Source organism: Labrus mixtus, chromosome 23, assembly GCF_963584025.1.
Source record: "Labrus mixtus chromosome 23, fLabMix1.1, whole genome shotgun sequence".
NCBI classification, from domain to species: domain Eukaryota; kingdom Metazoa; phylum Chordata; class Actinopteri; order Labriformes; family Labridae; genus Labrus; species Labrus mixtus.
Genome location: NC_083634.1, coordinates 19,693,139 through 19,708,138, shown reverse-complemented (window position 1 = coordinate 19,708,138; position 15,000 = coordinate 19,693,139). Strand labels below are relative to the sequence as shown.

Below are 15,000 nucleotides of genomic sequence, written 5' to 3'. Positions count from 1 at the left end.
CCTCGGCAAAAATCAACGGGGGGGCTCCTCAAACCAGAGTTCATCACCATCATGACTACCAGAGTCCTGATGCTTCACCCTGATGATGAACTTTGTTTTTTGTGCTGTCAGATGGGGCCCCCTTAGGGAGGTTTCCGACTGTCGTTGCAAAATTTGCACATTTCTTTGGTTAAAGTTTGTGAGCCCCCCTTTACTGGTTTTGGGGGCCCCGAGCAGCTTCCTGCCTTCCCTGTTGACAAGCAGCGCCCCTCTGACTGTTCCTGAAGTTTTACGGACGCGGTCATGAGACGGAGTGACGCTGCATCAAATTGTTGAAGTATCTGAAAAAGAAATAGGAGCCAAAATGGCGGCAGCAGGCAAGGTTGCTTCTTTTAAAGTGTCTATTTTAGGTTTTCTTATTCTTCTATTCAGCGGGGTAATAAAGGGTTAAATATTCATTTTTGGGTTTTTTTTAGGAGACACCTCGTGACCCTCTCTCAGTGTTTTGCGACCCCCCCCCCCCCCCCCCCCCCCCCCCCCGGTGGGTCCCATCCCCCACTTTGTGAACCACTGATCTAGACCAGGGGTTCCCAAACTTTTTCTGAGCTCGCGACCCCCAAAAATTTCCAGAGACTGGAGATCCTGACTCCTGATTGATTTTAATTTATTATAAGATTATTTTTAGTTTTTAGAGAAGACCCCCCTCTTGGTGGTTGGCGCCCCCCATTGGGGGGGTCCAGTCCCTCAACTTGGGGAACCACTGATCTCTAGACCACAGCAAGTGTTGTGGTTTTAAAAATAGTGTTGTTTCTCTTTAAGTGTGTTTCAGCTTCATCAATCTGCGGCTCGTGTTTGAAGCTTTGACACACACACACACGTCTCGTTTTTCTAAAGCCAACTTTTTCGGATTCTAATGAAAAGGCGACACATCTCCAGCTCCGCCAGCAGCATCCAAATCTCACTTTTTTGTCCCTGCTGCCAACTGAAAGGAAGATCATCTGCCAAGATCGTCTTTTGAATTTGTTTGTTTTTCAGCCAAAAATCGCTAGAAAATCTGTCACATCAGGAGCCGGCCGCTTTAAGAGACGAGAGGAGAGTTTTTTATTAAAGCGAGCTCACATGTAACAACGGACAGTTCCTTCGAGTGCTTCAGACTTTTAAGTGAGAGCGCTGAGGTTTGGTGCGAGTTTTATTCCGACTCAAGTCGAGGGAAGTGTTTCATTATTTCTGGTCGTTTCATTAAAAAACACAAACAGACATCGCTGCCGTAACCGCTCAAGAAAAAACAGACGAGGGAAAAGAGGAGACAAGGACGAGGAATGTTAATGGAATCAAAGACGGGGTAAAAAGGATGAAAGGGAAAAGGATGAGTCAGAGAGGAGAAGAAAGGGAAGAGGAAGGATGAGCGCAGGATTTTAGGGGATAAATCCTAAAACATGACAGAAAGAGGGATGACAGAGAGAGGTGGGGAAGTGTCAGATTTACAGCGGAGGATGAAGAGAGAAGGAGGTGAGGGGACAGGAGAGGAGATGAATGAGGACACAGAGAGGAGGTGAGGAGGGATGGAGGAAGGAGATGAATGAGGAGGTGAGGAGGGACAGGTAGCAGATGGCAGGACGGATGAAAGGGAGAGAGTTGAAGGATGATCTGAAGAGAGAGGACGAGTAAAGCTGGAGGGAGGGTGGATGGAGGGGCGATCAGAGGGATTACACGTCGGACAGACGAGCCTCCAGGAAGAATGGATGAGTTAGAAAAAGATGGTGAAGAATAAGAGTTAACCCTTTAGACCTCGTTGCACTCAGGATCGTTTTTGAAACACAGGAAGTAAAATCAAAGCTTTGTGCTGAACATACGTCTACTTCTTGTCAGTGACCAGGATGTAAATCTGCACATTATGATGAGTTTCAGACTTAAACTCTGACACAGGCGTCTTTAGGTACTGTCTCTTTAAGCCTCCTCTCCCGACCGAGCAGATGTAGAATAGAAAATAATAGATCTGTATCGTCAACAATGAATGAATTAAGTTTAGCAGCACATCATAAAGAAAGTTTAAAGTACGGTGGCCCTGAAGTGCAAAACACAACGACATTGACGGAAGAGTTCGGTACCTGAGGTCGACAAGGATCGTCTCTGATTGGACGAACGCACTGTCAGTCTTTTTAAGAGGAAGTAAATGCATCATACGCCTTTGTCACCAGGAAGAGAAACGTTAATGAAAGCAGCATATCCTTTCGGTTCGTCCAATCAGAGACGATCCTTGTCGACCGCAGGTACCTACCTTTTCCGTTGGAAGTTAATGTCGTTGTGTTTTGCACTTAAGGGCCACCGTATTGAAGTAAAAAAAAAAAAACTTCACGTCTGAGTCTGATGCTGAAGTGCACAATCCTGCAGTTTTTATTTTATTTATTTTATTTAGAATCACACATTCACAGACATTTGTACATTTGTGGTTAGACAATAGAGTGATTCCTCTTTTCACATTTTTGTAAGTTTATACAGAACAAAATAAATTAAATACAAAAAAATAATAACAAATCAAATAAAAAAAACAAATTGTAAGATATGGGGTGATTTTCCACAACAAATACAAAAATGAAGCAGACAGGGTTTTCATAACTAATGTAACAGTTCCTCGAGTTTTAACCATATTGTTGTTTTTGTTGTCAGTGTTTGACTCGTGTCCTGTGTTAAAACTTTCCACATTTAGTATCAAACGCTGGAGTTAGGATTCATAAAATGTAAAGTTCTAGTGATAGAAGTTTCTGTCTTTCTGTTTTTGAACTTTTTCTTTCGATTTAGTGGATAAACGCTGATTTGTGCGAGAACTCGTCCTGTGAATCGCAGGAACATTGTGATGGAGTTTTCCCGGGGTCTCAGGAGTTAAAAGGAAGAAAGAGAAGCGGGATTAGAATTGAAGAAGAGGACGAGCGGAGCGGCTGAAGGGGGAAAGTGAAAATCAGTCACGGAGAAGTGAAACCAAAGGCTGAGGAGAGAAAAGGATGGATGGATGGATGAAGAGGAAAAGAAAGGGTGGGGGGAGGGGGGGGGATTAGAGGCGGCGAGGGGAAGCTCCCCCAGGATCTTCTAGGTAGCGCTGGGGTTGAAGATATTTTCAGTTCAGCTGGCGGTCTCGTCTCCCCAAAAGCCGAAATGCCTTTTGGTTCTAAATTTAGAGCGTTACACAACACAGCATTGCATCATCTGCCAACAGAGTTTCTTTTGCCAGAATGTGTTCTCATTTAGTCCGGGCGGCCTTCTGCCAGGCTGAGGATGTAAATAAGAAGTTAGTTTGTAATTAACTCGCCTGTTGAGTGTTACAGCGAGGCTAAACGAGACCCAGAGCTCTTAACATGTGCTCTGAAGCCTTCTTTCTGGTTGGTTTCTGTGTTGGAGGCTGATGCGTAAGTGCAAAATCCTGCAGTTCCTCGAGTGTCCACTAGAGGCTGGCTCCAAGAGCACCACAAGTCACATACACACCCATTCAAAAAAGAGCAGCAGAAATTAAAGGGGACATATAATGAAGACTTCTTCAGTGTTTTTGAACATATATCTGGGTAACCTGAGAGTCTACTGACCCACAACATGTGAAATAAACCATCCAGTCCTTTGTTTGTGGTCTGCATAATGCTCTGTTTCAAATGTGCTCTCCTTGTGATGTCACAGTGGGATTCTGGTAAAAAAAAAAATCCCCTCCCCTCCCCTGGTATCGCTACCCATGGACTCCACCCCCAGCCTAGAACAAAACTTTAGCGCAGCTCTGCCATTTTCATTCTCTCTACAGAGGAGTGATGTCTACTGGGAAAACTCAGGGGGGGGGTCATTACATTTAAAGAGACACACACACCAAAACAGAGCGTTTTGAGAGAGCTGGTTTATACAGGGTCACAAACCTCCTCTGGTGCTTGAGTCATGTTATATTTTGAACAAAGCACAGCACAGATGTTTCATTTAGACCACAGGGGGACTGTTTGAAAAGGTGGAGGAGGGGGAGAATATGTCCCCTTTAATATGTTTACAACTTTTAATGTTTAAGTAAGATTCTACTCCTGAGGATCATGTGAAGGTGTCTTAACTCCAAACCGCTCTAAAACAAAATATCATCTATAGAATCGGATGTTTTGATTATCACGACATCATCCAAACTCTCTTTACTAATCATGAGAATCCTGCAAATTGTGAACTCGCAGCTGTGAGTTTGACGATCTTACACCTCCGTCAGCCGGAGAGAGAAAAAAAAGCTGCTAACAATCCTCCTCCATGCGGCATCAAAGCTGCAGGTCTGAGTCAGGCTCCTCAGGTCGGGTTGAACCTGTTTGGGGACTAATTAAAATTCCAATTAAGAGTCCCTCTTTGACCCCCATTTCACCCTTTTTTCCTTCCAAGCTGCAGCAGCACAGTCCTTGAACGCATCACAACAGATCATGTTGAACAAGAAGTGAAGAGTTGGTTAATACTCACCTCCTCCTTCTCAGCTGTTATTTCCCTTTTTCTTCATTTCTTTTCACTTTCCAGATGTCAAACATGCAGACATTCCCCCAGAAATTATATTTCTATTTTTGTAGCTTTTTAGCGATGTTTGATGTTTTTTTTTTAGGGAGCCTTTTATAAAATCTAGCCTTTTGGCTAACTCTGGCATATTTACCAAAATGTTTATTAATATGAAAATAAAAAAATACTTGAGGAATCCAAACCTTAGCCACCTTAGCGGCTTCACCTCCACAGTGAAGTTGTTTCTGTGAACCTTTTCTGCTGTCCGTGCAGTTTTTCCTGCAGGTTTTGATAAAGTGTTGCTGCTGCAGTAACGACCTGAAGCAGTGTGGTGCTTTGTGTTGCAGCTGTTTTGGTTTCTCTCTGCGACAGGACTCCTCGCTGTGTCCTCGCTGTGGTTTCACTGAAATGAACGATAACGTCTGCGTTTCCTCCACGGAGCTTCTGAAAACTCCCTCAATCACAAAACTGTCTGATTGTGTTTGTATCCCTGCAGCAGTCCGCCTGCAGGGTCCGACTCTTCAGCTAATGTTTACCTGATTGCTGTTTTGGCTCTTAGTCATCGATGTCAAAGGAGAATTCAGGTTTTTTTTTAACTCGGGTGCTTTTTTACAAACTTGGAATCCTAAGGGGCCAAAGTCATCACATGAACAAAGTGACCGCCTTTAATGAAAATCTTCACAGTAACTGACAGTCATCACATTTATGAACACCTCGGGGAGACTCTGCTGATTTGTTTGCCTTCCTTCTCTCTTCATGGAAAACACTTCTTCTTTGTAGACGGGAGGAAAAGGGCAAGATGGAGGGAGGGGAGGGAGACAGAGGGGGTCCTGCGGGACTTAAGGGAAGGAAGAGAGGGAGGGAAAGACGGGCAAGGTTGTGGGACGAATGCAGATCGGGAGCGAGGGAGAAAAAGACATAGATAAGGAGAAGCATCGCTGACGGGAGGAGGGGGAGACAAACTGCAGAGTTTCAGAGTGAATTAGAAACAAAAGGAAAGCGAGAGAGAGTTTTTTTTTTTTTAAGAAAGCTGAAAACAGATTAGACTCTCTGCAAAGGCAGGAAGTGGGAGTGAAAGATGGAGAGAGAGAGAGAGAGAGAGAGAGTTTGATAAAGTACGGGGAAGATGGAGCCAGACAGGTTGGGGGGGAAACTACCAGAGGGCAACGGGAGAGATGGAGAGGAGTTAGAGAGAGAGGGGGGAGATAAATGGCTGAAGTAGTGCAGGAATATTGCCGGGATGAATGAGGGGACGGTGAGAGTGAAGTGGAGAGAGCAGATATACGAGCGAGGATTAGAGAGAGATGAAGTGGCTGACGGTTTGATATTTGAGTTGACAGGGGAGAGGTAAAAATTGATGGAGTGAGGGATGACGGACGACGGAGAAATGTGGAGTGGTGAGATGAGTGTGCTCACTTTAAGAAGAACTCAGATAGTCTGAATATATGTCTCCTGATGGATCGACACATCATAGGGAAATGTAATGTAGTGTTGTTTTATATTAAAGATGTTATATTAATCTGAGTCCATGACAGACAAAGTTTGCACATGACCCCTCTGAGGACTTGTTGACCCTCCATGCAGAGAAAAAATAAATCTGTCCAAATAAATACTTTTTCATTTCCCCTAAATGCTCCCTGAGTCACCGAGCCCTGAAACGTTTGGAGGTTTCACCGTGTCACCGAGCACCTGAGGAGCCCTAATGTGAGCGCTCATGGGAGAAACCCTTGACCCTGATTGTTGTTGAAGCTGCACGACGTTAATGTGAGAGAGCAGGCGTGGAAGTGAAGAGAGGAGACGATGTAGAAGGGTTTGAGGGTAGGAGTGTGGTGAAGGAGGGAAACATTAGAAAGAACAAGAGAGAGAGAGAGAGAGGACCACCCACATACAATAAAAAGCAGAGAACATTTGGCTCTCAGGTTCTGCTGGCAGCTCTTTCTGCTTAGTTCAGTGTTTCCTGCTGATGTTCACACATAGAAACGTAATGTCTGCTGCTGATACATTCATTAAAACAAAGCAGGACTAATGACTTCATTGTAATCTCTTTGGGTCTGTAGCGCTCTGCTTTTAGCTTCAGGTAGATCTGGGCTGTAACTGTGGCTCTGTTTTAGCAGGCTTTGGTTTGGTCTGCTTTAAAACAGTCTATGGGTTAGCACTGATAGGTGAGCCATCATCTGACGACACTATACCCCCAATCCCCACATACTCCAGACCCCCACTGGATCTGTTTCTGGAACGTGAGCAGCTGTACAAGATCACAGGAGAACTACAAGATCACAGAGAACTACAAGATCACAGAGAACTACAAGATCACAGAGAACTACAAGATCATAAGAGAACTACAAGATCACAGAGAACTACAAGATCACAGAGAACTACAAGATCACAAGAGAACTACAAGATCACAGAGAACTACAAGATCACATGAGAACTACAAGATCACAAGAGAACTACAAGATCACAAGAGAACTACAAGATCACAGAGAACTACAAGATCACAGGAGAACTACAAGATCACAGGAGAACTACAAGATCACAGAGAACTACAAGATCACAGAGAACTACAAGATCACAGGAGAACTACAAGATCACATGAGAACTACAATATCACAAGAGAACTACAAGATCACAGGAGAACTACAATATCACAGAGAACTACAAGATCACAAGAGAACTACAAGATCACAGGAGAACTACAAGATCACAGGAGAACTACAAGATCACAGGAGAACTACAATATCACAAGAGAACTACAAGATCACAGGAGAACTACAAGATCACAAGAGAACTACAAGATCACAGGAGAACTACAAGATCACAGGAGAACTACAAGATCACAGAGAACTACAAGATCACAGGAGAACTACAAGATCACAGGGAGAACTACAAGATCACAGGAGAACTACAAGATCACAGGAGAACTACAATATCACAAGAGAACTACAAGATCACAAGAGAACTACAAGATCACAGGAGAACTACAAGATCACAGGAGAACTACAATATCACAAGAGAACTACAAGATCACAGGAGAACTACAAGATCACAGGAGAACTACAAGATCACAGGAGAACTACAAGATCACAGGAGAACTACAAGATCACAGAGAACTACAAGATCACAGAGAACTACAAGATCCCGTGGGAACAAAGAGAAAAACGTGCCAACATGTTGCTTTGTCTTTCTGAGAATGATTTGTTGTTCGCTCGGTGCCTGTTTTGACATAATGTTGTTAAAGGGATGAAAAATACGATCTTGCGTTCGTATTGGTTCAATTGCGGGTTAGCTTTAATTAATGTCTGTAAACCAAGATCTGCGTAGCAGTGCAGCTCTTGGACACCGTCTCTGAACTCAGACTCCAGACTCCTTCAAGGTTGCTAGTTGGATTGTAAACAAAGGCAACATATCGTACAGGAAGTTTTGGTCTGAAGACGCTTCATGCCAAATTGATGGTGACCCTGAAATCCCTGAAAAGCTGTCGGCCGGTTCCAGAGGGTTTGTCGTTGTCAGATGATATCCGATTGAAATGTTCCCCCTTTTATTTCAAATGCCTTGGTGAAACTTATCTTAAAAACAAAACAGCATCATTAAAGAAAAGAGGGAAACATGGAAGACATAAACAAAGGCGATGCTATTAATAAGGATAGTGTTGGTGTTGGGTTTTAAAGCCGCCTGTGTTCCCTGCTGCTCTCTGATCTGCTGTGAGGCTGGAAACGGGTCCTGGATTTCAGTTTGGGCTTTCAGAACAGAGTCGGAGGATCGGAGGGGAGTTTGGCAGGAAGTCAGAGCAGCGGGCAGGTCATTAATACACTCACACTCGAGTCCATCAGAGACTTTTAACAGCTACTAGAAGTATCATAAAACCCTGGATGATTTAATGTGAGCATATACAGCCACTTTAAAACACTGCGATTTGTTTTCTATACCTGAACGCTACGTGATTGGTTGTCACTTCCAAACGTACTGGGCCAATTGTGTAGCTGGTTCCCACTTGAGACCAGACCAATCCAGTAACCATGTTTGCAGTTGAAATGGAAAGGCCATTTCTAACCGATTTTAGCTCAGGAAACAAACGACTTTAAAGCCCACCTGGACAAGGTAAGCACATGTGGCCTCATCTTTGTTGGGGATGTGTGCGATTAGTCGAATTTATGACTTAAGGTCTTCACCCTCACTAGTCAGCACCAGAACTACTAGTTGGTTTAATGTAGGCCCTCAGTGATGTCTAAGCTGCCACTAGCCATGGCTGTAGATCCGGGAAATGGGCATGCACTTCCTGCGCTACTGCCTGGATGTAAACCAACGCAGTGGATGGATGGCATCTCCTGGGAGCAGTATGGTTTGGCGGTATATTTTGTCAGGTTAAACTGGCATATATATTCCCCTGATTGGTGCAATGTCTAACCACATTCAAAGAGGATATTAATCTGCAAGGAGGACCGAAGGTTTGTGATGCTAGCACTGCTTACGTTAGCTGGTCAGTGAATATAAATCTGATATCTAGATCTCGGTCTTGACATTAAACACAGCTCATCACAATGATGACCACAGATGATTTATATTGATTGATAACCTTTAGACAAAGTCTAACAAGTCTGAATTTGGACTGGGGAATTAGTCCCAGTATGAGCATCCCCTCCGTGTATAAGGAGGAACCATCCATGGACTGATCCATCTAGATGGGTTGGGGGGAAGAGATCAGGGTTGGTACCACTTAAACTGCCTTTTGGTTTTGGTAGCCCGCTGGCAACCACTTCTCCGGTTGACACTTTCAAAAACAACTGGGCCAAGACGAGCAGGTCAGTTTATTTTTTTCCAACTCAGGGATGGTGGTTGTCTAGCTGTCAGCTGAGCGTTTTTCCATTTTTCTTTCTCAGCCTCTAATGTCACCTCACTGGGAGAGCGTTGAATCGCCGTTTGTAGGTTCCATTCAGCAGGCTGTATCATCCATTATTGTTGGAGTGTGTTTGTGTGACACGCATCCCAGCAGGTGGCTGCTCCCTGCATCAATCCTCTTTCTTATTCCCCTGCACTTACTCCTGCTCTTCAGAAAACCTGCGACTGTCGGCACACTGTTATCAGCGTGTCCTTGGATCTGCACCTTGATTACTTCTGTGTGAAGCATCGCGTGTGCTGGTGCACACATCATGCCATGGGATGCTCATTTAAGCCCCTCAAAACCTGCAACACATCCATTTGTAAGCTGCATATTTTGTCTGGGGGAAGTAAGATTCTGATGAGGAAATTTGCAAACAAGGGAGAAATCGCAGCATGATAATTGGGTTTTGATGCTCTACGCTGACTGTAACCAACCACAGCTGTTTTAAAAATGCAAGATGAAGACAAAAGATCAGAATCAGAGAAAGTGAGTTCAAGATGGAGTGGGATTTTGTTTTTGCCAAGAGTCAGAAAAACAGAGCAGAAGAGAGAGAGTAAAAAATGAGGATGCCCATGCTAGACAGCATTCTCCGAAGAAAGAGAAAAATGTGGAGCCGTTACAAATAGAAACATGCAGGCGGGGGAGAAGATGTGAGGGGAGATGGGGTGAGGTAAAGAGAGAAAAAAAAAAGGGTTGCGGTGTTCAGGCTTCAGGAGGGAAATGAAGGTACGGGTGGCAAAAGAAAATAGCACAGACAGGAAATTACTCAGGAGAAAAGAAAACGTGTTGTTGTGAAAGCGGCGGCTGAGTCTGGTGAAAAAAGAAAAACTTGTGGAATAAAGAAAAGATGGTGAAGAAAAAAAATGGGAGAGCGATGGAGGGAGATAGCAAGGGGTTTATCTGCATTGCTGTACCACAGTCAGCGGAGCATTGTGAAGCCGTCAGCATAAATTCTCCCTCACTATGCAGATCTTAAACGGATCTGCATTCCAGTAACCTCACGTCCGCCACTGCAGGATTAATCTAGCTCACATCATTTAATCTCAACCGCATCATTTAGCCGTCAACAGCAACGAATCCAGCAGCTGAAAGCTAATCTTTGTCACCTTGTTTACTCAATCTGTGTATTTTGTTCCCAAGCTATTGGGGAATAACTGTCCAGAAAAGTTCACATTTTTAATCCAAAGATTATTTTTCAGTTTTGGAATATGATGGAAAAAGGAAGATGGGAAACAAGCTCACACCATCAACAGAGCTCTCAAAGGTCAAGTGACGTTATCATGTGGAGGAAATGAGGAAAGAGACCTCCAATTGTTTATTTTGAACCCAGAACATGATTGAGAAACCCAGAGGTCAGCCTCAGCCGAGAACTAACTCTTCTTTATTTCAGCTCATATAACAGAAAGCACATAAAACCAACCACCCGCCTCTCTGCTGCACCCTCCCCTGATATATTGGAGTTTCCTTCTATTGGCTCCAACTCAATTTGCAAAGGGGCACTACGAGCTCTGCAGTGTCTAGGAGGGTTAACAAAGTTTCAGTTTGGTTTCATCATCCAGTTGTAAACGGGAAGTGTTCAGAATGGTGCAAGACAACAGCCTTCTTTTGGATATTTGAGGGTGTTTTGAATTACCAGCTACCACTCTGTAAAAAACAGGGGCAGGAAAACGTTTTTTGTTGTACTGATGAACATTTTAAAAAGAAGAAAGTGTTTTACACTAAACAGCCTGTCAGTAAGGAAATGGAACATATGGACATGACTATCTAAACAAACAGAAAATGCTATTTAAGTTGATGAAATGTGTCAATAAGTATTACATTTTTTAAGGAAAATGGGAAAAGCAAGATGTTACCAGATCGATGTTAGCAGAGTCCGCCTTGCTAAGGGTTTTGTGGTTACACTAAAATGTTACATGTGAATGTACATGATTGAACTGTATGTAAAGAAAAACGTTAAAAGATTTTGTCTTTCCGGAAAAAATATTTTCACCTTAGTCACGTAAAATAGAATATCGTCTGCATACGGGTATAACATAATATAATATGTTTACAGCCTGGTTCTAAACAGATCAGTCTTTTATTGGCCAAAGCTGGAGCTGTTTGACAGGAGCCTCTGACTGTTTGTAGATTGACTTAGTTTGAGATCATTTCCAATATGGCGACCACCACTGTTTGTCTTCATGGCTTCAGAAACCAATGGGTTACGTCCATTTTTTTATACAGTCTATGATGTTCAAAATAAAAATAAAGCACAACCTCCATGATCCCATTGGGGCTGTCAGCTTTAACGTGTTAATCGAGATTAATGAAAGTCCCAAATTAAAGTTTGAAGTGTTTTTAATTTCATTAATCGCATACACGCCGATCTACTGGAAGTTCCTTATTTTGTTTCAAAATAAATTAAGGTTTAATTGGACGTTTGATCAGACAGCTTAATTTTTCGTTTATTTCTCCAACCATTTAGAGAGTTTTTGTTTAGTTTTGCAAAACAGGAAGAAAAGTCCACGCAGTCTTAGGAGAGAAGAACATTTCAAACATTTAAAAAAAAACTTTTTTAAATGCAAAATAATGGAATTTCAAACATATGATTAGTCACGATTAACTATTGAAACTCAGGGATTACATGTACTGGATATGCATATTAACCATTTGACAGCCCTAGTTATTTCAGTTTAAGACGTAGACTACCTACATGTGTTGTTCAACACACAGGTACAGCTTCAGATGTCGTCTCTTTAGATTTAACGGTTCAGTCAACACCTGGTTAAGTACTCTGAGAAACCCAGAGGTCAGCCTCAGTTTTTGTTCAGTCTTGTCTTGTTCAGTTAGACCCAGCTGAGCGCTCTACAGCCGACTGCAGTCCTGTTGTGGTCACTAAAGGTCATCCTGGACGTGAACTCATTTACTGCAAATAAATGCGCTAAATTAAAATTGGAAAACTGCAGCTCATTACAAAAAAGGTCAGACGCGTACAAAACACCAGGGTCACCGTGTTTCCTCTTGCCTTCTCCTCTGTGGATAATCGAGTTTAATCTGCCTCATTATTACTGGAATAAATTACTCAGAGTACACAGAGTTTAAGTACTCACACTGTCAGGTTTTGGGACTGTCAGTGGAGCAGTAACCCTGTTTGACATTTCTATTTCAAGGCATCATGAAAACTGAATCTTCCAGTCAGTATTTTCCGTCCACTTGATAATGCTGGTGTCTGCAGGCATCAATTTATCTGTCAGCTGTTGATAAAGGGTCCTCTGACAGCAGATATGTCTTCTTTCTTTTCTCACAAACACAACACTTTGAGCAGAGACGACAATGTCAGTGGAGCAAAAGATTTGCATCAATCTCAGACCAACGAGCGTACGCTTTCTGACCACGGCAGGCCTCCAGTACCTGTCTTGCAGAGAAAACTTGACAGACTGCTTTTATTGGGATTTCTTTCGCAGCAGGCCTCAGAGGCTCCTGGGTCAGATGTCAGGACTCGGAACTTGTTTCTTTCGGGATGAGGAGCCACAGTTTGTGTTTCGCTGCCGTGTGTTTGCGAGGATTTTGAAAAGGTCTCAGGGTCTTGACTGGGACTTTGCTTCGCTTGAGCCGAGGGCCATGAGTCAGCGCTGAAGATTTATTTTTTCCTTTAAGCTTCATTAAAGCTCTTTGACTGCAGCAAAGTGGCAGGAAACTCACTTCGCTCTTTGGAAGAAACGGAGTGTGACTTCTGAATATATCTCTTTGACTCAAGTATTTAGATGAGAGATTAGTCGCAGAAAAAACAGAAACATCATAAATACAGTAAAGATTTGTGGGGTCCTTGGTTTTTTGATCTTGGTTTCTGACAAACCTTGAAATGATATCTCATTGAACAAATGTTTATGCTCATCTATGTGTATCTCTTGGTTTGTGTTTGTCTGTTGACTATTTCTTCAATACAATATACAAATGTAATACAAAGGTTGACCGCAGGCTGTTGTATTCAAACCTGGATACTTAATTTTTCAAGCAGTCTCAAGCAGAATGTGTGCTAAATGTCCTGAGCATTTTTGTCTTTGCATTCATCAACGAGAGCTTTGCTTGCCATGACCACCTGTGCAGATTGTGTTCTTCATTTATATTTTTTATCGACTACAAATCTACAATTCATTTAGCAGACGCTTCTATCCAAAGAAACGTACATCACAAACACAAGCAAGTCAAACACACACATGGATATGGGAGGACAATAAGTTTCAATGCAGATGGTGATCTGTAACGTTTTCCTGGTTTTGATGGTTACTTACTTCTGATCATGAATCCGAAGTCGCGTAAGAAAACACACAATCTGTCTGTAACATCCATAAATGTGGGGTTAATTATGCTGCAATAAGTCACAACTAACTGTGTGAAAAACTTGAGAATGTGCAGGTTCTCCAGGAGGCAGCGGTTCATGGGTATTACATGTTTTAACACGGCTCGAGCCTCTAATTCTGCCGGATAAGTCTTACCCTGGTCTGTGAGCTAAATGTATGGAGAGGCGCTAATCTGCTGTGCTTCGACTGTCCGCCCGTCCATCACTGTCTCTCACTGTGTCAGTTCACATTCAGGTTTATGTCTGCTTAAGTGATCCCTGTACCTCTGATGTTTGTTGCTTTTCTGCAAGGCTTCAAGTGTCAGATAGAGTTAGGTGAACTAGATGTTTTTTTTACCCGACTGTAGTTGAGAGATGTTTGCTTTTTCAGGTCTTTTACTGTTTCAATGTAACTACAGTCTATGTACTCTCTGGCATTTATTTCTACATGCACAAGGTGATGCACATGTCGCTTGTTGAGCTAAAATGTATGCATCTTTAAGGACTGTTCACTCCAAAATGACCTGGTGTAACCTGGCGACATAGCGCACGTAGGCATTATATTTCTGGTACATCCATCTCTCCGGTCCATGCTCTTTCCCATAATTGTAATCCCAATAACTCAGGAACCCCTGAAGAGAATTCAGATTTGGCACAAACATCCACCTCTATGTAAGGATGAAATGGTTCCAATTTGGTAGACAAAGGTCACTGCAAACACAAGTAGAACCCATTCTCGTAAGGGTTTTCTGCAGAGAGACAGAGCAAGAGACAGAGCAGTCTACTGGAGTTTGTCCCTCCTGTTAATGATTCCAGTGTGAAATGTCAACTTGTATGAACTGTCTGTTGGCCTTTGCCATTTTTTGAGTCAGAGCAAGTGTACACTTAGATATTTTCAGTGTACAAATGAGGCCGCTCTTCTTCTGTTGGAAACACTGATGGATCAAAACTGTCGGTGGCGTCCAACGGCAAGATGGTTATTCAAGATTCTCTGTGATTGAACATTTCTGCTGCTACGATTTCTACAAGAAAAATACTTTTTAGCACGTGTCCTTTCAAAAACAAAGAAAGTATGAGCCATTTTTAGAGGAACTATTTGCCACGCTTAGTAAAAATGAAGACGTAAATTTAGTCATTTTATTGTCTTGACTTACAGAGCGAGTTTCTTTGATGACTAGCTTCTTTTGTTGTATTTTTAATTGGATCTCTCGCTGTATTTAATTTCAGTTTTTTCTTTCTCCACTACTTTTGCTTGTGCAGAACTGTTGACATTCTTCTTCCCAGTCCGCTGTAGTAACACTCCTTCTGTCTTTGTTTCTTCCAGACGGGCGAGATG

The 15,000-nt window shown here is 42.7% G+C and overlaps 1 protein-coding gene across 1 annotated transcript in view; it reads left to right on the top strand.

The window, feature by feature from the left end:
* Window positions 1-15,000, top strand: part of trpc5a (transient receptor potential cation channel, subfamily C, member 5a) — a 104,322-nt gene that overhangs the window by 36,370 nt on the left and 52,952 nt on the right. Inside the window, exon 2 of the mRNA XM_061031125.1 lies at window positions 14,989-15,000. This exon is cut by the window's right edge and continues 30 nt beyond it. Coding sequence (XP_060887108.1) covers window positions 14,998-15,000 — 3 coding nt within the window. The 5' untranslated portion in view covers window positions 14,989-14,997. The remainder of the gene's footprint in view (window positions 1-14,988) is intronic.